Here is a 5377-nt window from a genome sequence, read left to right as displayed (position 1 = left end):
AAATAATTGAAATTCTAATAACTTTTTAATTATTTGATTAATTTTTCTCAAACCTTCGTCAATATTTTTTATTATTTTTTCTGCTATTTTTACAATAAACTTTTTGCCAGGGTGAACTTCCCCTTTAAAGTCCAAGTTACTTGACAGAGAAACTCACCACTGTCAAACTGACAGTCCCAAGTAATAATAGACAAGACACACATAAAGTAATTCGACTGACCGTGGAATAACCCAGGTGGGTGTTTCATAAAGCTGTAAATTAAGAGCGACTTTGAGAACGACTGGTGATTCTTTTGGTAAATGGTATACACCATAGGTGATGGTTTAGCGCGTAAGAAAGGATCACCAGTCGTTCTTAAAGTCGCTCTTAACTTACGAACAACTTTATGAAACGGCTCCCAGGATATAAAATGATTGAGATGGTAATGGGTTTATAGCCAAGATAGCCCCCTTTTCAGTGGGGTCCTCACGTACAAAATTCTTGAACATTAGACTGTCGTGATGATCATTGTTATCTTATAAATTGTCTTGTCTCAAAACTGTGATCGGTCATAATAATGACCGCCTATCACCGGTCAGAAGTAAGACTGCGTTTAATATGCAAAAATAATGCCTAGTCGAGTTTACGCGCAACCAACCATTTAATGAACTTCGAGTTTAGGTGGTCCTTTTCAGGACCAACATTTGCCCACGAAAGGTACATGGAATGCATGGTGAAACCTACTACAAATTGTTGTACAATTCATTTTGATATCATAAATGATATGATTATTATTGGAAATAGTTATTTTTTATAGATATTTACCACTTCTACATTTTTCCTCTTCAAATTCGCCTTTTTCTTGCAGATGAGGGACTGTGCGCTTGTGATAACATCGCTATATTCGGTGTTTATGTTCATTGTTGTGTGCTACCTTCTCCATCGATCGCCTCTCAAAGTACAGACCGTAAATGGCAGATACCAACGATTTCGGTTAGGAAGTCCCACAGAGGACATCAGCGATATAGTATCGCCTACCCGAAGTCCGAACACTGGATACTTCATTCTGGATACAAATGAAGTGAGATACTAATAAAAATTGGTTCTTGGAAAGGCTAATGACTTTTATGGCACTTTTAATGTAATCATTTTTTTTAATGGGAATGATGAAAAGAGAAGAGATGATATGTGAGTTAATACATTGTAGGCCTACATGTATAGAGTCCTAATCACCAGAGTAGAGAACGTGAAAGTTCATTGACAGAATGAAACTGCAATGTGACTAATTTTATCAAGGTGCTCAAAGCTTCTTATTTTCTTTATGTTGGTCATCTTTAGGAATAAGGTAGAACTGGAGAGATCCGTATGAACTTTCTGTTTAAATAATCAATAAAGAAATCTAATAGCATTTAACAAGCTTCATGTATAATTTTTTGGAAAAAAATAATTTTATGTGTTTGATATAAATTATTTTTCACTTGTTCCCCTAACTCTTCTTTCCTGTAGACATTCACTAAAAGATGCTCACGGTGTTCGTTAGTCTCGAGTAGCGGTCACCTCTATGAATCAGGAGCTGGTGCCGACATCGACAGCGCCGACTGTGTGATCAGAATGAACACTGCCCCCGTCACCGGCTGGACGGAGGACGTCGGGGCTCGAACCGACATCCGTATCATCGGACACGTCAACCTCCCGCGGGGCCTTGTGAGAAAGGGTATCCTGCGACAAGAGATTCTGGTGGATGAACAAACCAGAGCCAGCTATATCATCGTTCCATGGCTCTACGACGAGAAGATCAACATGGCTACTCATAGTATTTTCAAGATTGCGCGGGACTTCAAAAGGCGGTTTCCCCAAGTGAAGTTTGTTTTCTTGACTAGGGAAAAGTACGAAGAGTCAGAGAGAAGGTTCAAGCTTGAGACGGGATTTTCCAGGTAAATCTGCAGTCTTCCCCTTTTTGTTTGTTCGGTCAGCTTTTACCAGGTCGGATATCAATTGTATTCGACCTATTTGCACCAACAAAACCGACTTCAGACTGGACGAAGCTACAACCATTATAACGTTACTTCGAATGGCATATTATTGGTTGGTTTGGAGCCTGGTTTTGTTGGTTTGACAACAACATCTCTCTCTGTTTTTTTTTAGAATCTCCTTGATTCTCCATCGTAATAGAAGCCTTGGTACATGTATGCATTTAGCTTTAATAAAATCAAAATAGTATGCTCATGAAAATTTTGACAGTCATACTTCAAATTTGTTCACATAATTCTTTATCGTTTTTGAAGTTATTATTATGGAATATGTTTTTTTTTTCAATCAACCAACATTTACCCCAGGACCCAAATCAAAACATGGTTTAGTACCGGTTTCGTGTCCATGATGTTCGCCCTCGATGTATGCGACAAAGTAGAGGTTTATGGACTATCAACATCACAATATTGCATGTAAGTCAATTATGATTTTCATATCTTTATAATCTTATACTAGTATTCTTTTCTTTTTTTTTCAAGGGCACAAAAATGTTATAGACGGGCCCTTTCCATAATCACAGAAACATTTTGCATTTATTGGAATGGTAGTTATTTAATCTCTTTAACTGTAATGGTCGTTGTGTTTATATATTATCTTTACACTTTAGTATATTTTACGAAAAGCGTGCTGACTTATTCGACCTTGTTCCACCAGACAGGCAGTTCCAACTAACAAATCTACTTGTAGTTCCTGAAGAAAACATCTCCGTTTTCGTGATAATTTATCAACATTTGCGACCCAAGAAGTGCATCACTTCGTCGTCCTCTCATTTTTCCTCCTGTTCAACTCTTTCCCCTTATCTTTCTTTTAATCAGTGTCCATCCCAAATCCAAGGTCCCATATCACTACTATGAACCTGACGGAGCAAGGGAATGTTCCTTCCAGCGAACCAATGAGCTTGGACTGGGCGACGGCCACAAATTCATGACGGAACGTGCCATGTTTGCCCGCTGGTCCCTCATCTACGACATCACGTTCCACTATCCATCTTGGAAGGCCACTATCAAGAACGCCACCGGTAATTTGGATACGCCGTTCCTACGGAAGTACAAGGAAGCGCTGAAGACGGGAAAGCTGGATGATATTCCGCAGTACGTCTACAAGAACGGGAAGCGGTACCGCGTCATTTACCGGCGCGTTCCAAGAAAGGTTGCTAGAGCAAAAAAGAACGAGACAAAAGAGATTGTCAACAAGCCTCCAGGAAATCAAACATCAGAGGACATGGCTTTGCAAAGTAACGCCCAGAACCAGAATGGTAAGATTAATGATACCCTGATAAAGAAAAACATTATCGAGAAAGATGTTGAAAAAGAACTTCCAGGTTCACCTAAAAACGATACGAATGGGATCGAGAAAAAGGCTCCTATGGATGGAAATTCAAAATCAGAAGTGGCCATCAAAGGCCAGGATCGGACATCCAATAAGGCCAATTTGCCTATAATAAAGAGAACGATTGTCAAGAGAGTCGTTAGGAATAAGGGCAATCAAAGCAACTAATGTTTGTCCGTACACTGTGAAAAATATTGGGCAAAATTTTAACCAGCACGAGGGTAATTATGTATCCAACCAATTTGGGGCAGTATTTTACCAATGCGGGAAGCATATTGTCCAGTAAGGTTAAAAAATAAGCAGAAATTACTTCAGAATGAGCAAAATTTTCATCACACTGGATAAATAAAAATGCCCAAAAGAAATGCCCAATATTGGTTGGATACATAATTACCCTCATGGAACATTTTTACCCAATATTTTTAAGAGTGTACAGGTACAGTGTTTTTTAAAAACATTTTTTTTTAACATTGTTATGAAGTTGATGGAGCGGTGTTTCAACATGTACAGTAAAGTTATGTTCTATGGGGATCTATGATTCACCTCTGTGTGAGGTTTAATAACATTTTGATCACTCGTGCTCATTACGTCAAGGGAAAGATGTCTTTCCTGTGAGTTCTTTTGCTTTCCAAAGGACAAGGAGGTAATAACCGTCCATTTGACTCCCAGTGAATCTAACAATGTTCATACAAATACTTCTCCGGAGAGATAGCTCGCCTTGATTTTATCTATCATGTTCATTTACCATGCACCTGGGATAGTACCCCCGCCTCCTGCTCCCGTGATTCAGATATCGATTAACTTCACGGGAAAGATATCTAGCCGGGATTCCACATCCCATGTTGATTTACCACTAGGATGGATATCTTTCCCGAACGAAATATTACCATGATTACGGAGAGTCCGTATCCCATTTTCACGTACATCCGGGGGAAAATATCACATGGATATGAGTTATCAGAATCTCGGGAAAGATATATTACTGAGATTCCATCTTTTGCTTTCATTATCGGCCCGTGAAAGGATGTTTTGTCGGGATTCTGAAAGCTCACATCCACGTACATCCCGGGAAAGATATCTGGTCTAGATTCCTTCTCTCGTGTTCATTCACCAACCGGGATATATTTTTCTCCCGAGATTCTAATAACTCAATGGGATGGTCCGGGCTGAAAATATTAATATCTAAATAAATAGTGTAAAGTTAACAAAGCAAAAATGCTGGAAATTTCATCAAAATCGGATAGCAAATAATGAAGTTATTAAGATTTAAAGTTGTTCAATATTTTGTGAAAACAGTTTAGCACATCGTCATGAATATTCATTAGGTGGGCTGATGATGTCACATCCCCACTTTCCTTTTTCTTATGTTATTATAAAAACATAAATGTTTCATTTTTTTCATACATGAGTAAATGATGTGTCTCCATTATGATGAAATAAGTTGCAGCAGTAAATACCTAATGCCCTTTCATCAGTTGTCAATCCAATTGTTTTAGTTCTTGGTAGAAAATTTTTGAATAAACCTAATTTCGTATAATAAAATACAAAAGAACAAGTGGGGATTTGACATCATCAGCCTATCTAACATCTAATGAATATACATAAAAACATGCCTAGAACTGTTTCACAATTTCGTTGTTATCCGATTTTGATCAAATTTTCAGCAGTTTGGTTTGTGAATTTTATTCTATTCATTGAAATATAAATATCTCCAGCCTAGACCATCCCTTAGAATCCATGTGCATCCCGGGAAAAATATCTAGCAGGGATTCTCTCCCGTCTTTGTTCGCCAACCGGGATAGATTTCTTTCTCCCGCTCTGACCCACATCCAAATCTCTCCCGGAAGATAATCTTTTGGATGATTCTACCTGTGCACACTTTTGTTATGACATAGGATTAATCTGCAGGTGAATGATTGAAAAGAATGGAAAAAATAATGAAATCGATCCATCGGACGACTTCACATTATCTGTCCGAAAAAATAGCATTCATTATCTAGAATCACAACGGTAAAGTATTCCGATCTCGTAATTGAC

The 5377-nt window shown here is 38.2% G+C and overlaps 1 protein-coding gene across 1 annotated transcript; it reads left to right on the top strand.

The window, feature by feature from the left end:
- Positions 1-854: 854 nt before the first annotated feature.
- On the top strand, positions 855-3508 carry LOC121424162 (alpha-N-acetylgalactosaminide alpha-2,6-sialyltransferase 6-like). The gene is made up of 4 exons (XM_041619771.1): positions 855-1061; positions 1487-1914; positions 2317-2424; positions 2827-3508. The coding sequence occupies exons 1-4, from the start codon at positions 894-896 to the stop codon at positions 3506-3508; spliced, it is 1386 nt and encodes a 461-aa protein (XP_041475705.1). The 5' UTR covers positions 855-893.
- Positions 3509-5377: the final 1869 nt, after the last annotated feature.

This window comes from Lytechinus variegatus, chromosome 11, assembly GCF_018143015.1.
Source record: "Lytechinus variegatus isolate NC3 chromosome 11, Lvar_3.0, whole genome shotgun sequence".
NCBI lineage: Eukaryota > Metazoa > Echinodermata > Echinoidea > Temnopleuroida > Toxopneustidae > Lytechinus > Lytechinus variegatus.
This window is presented reverse-complemented; position numbering and strand designations above follow the sequence as displayed.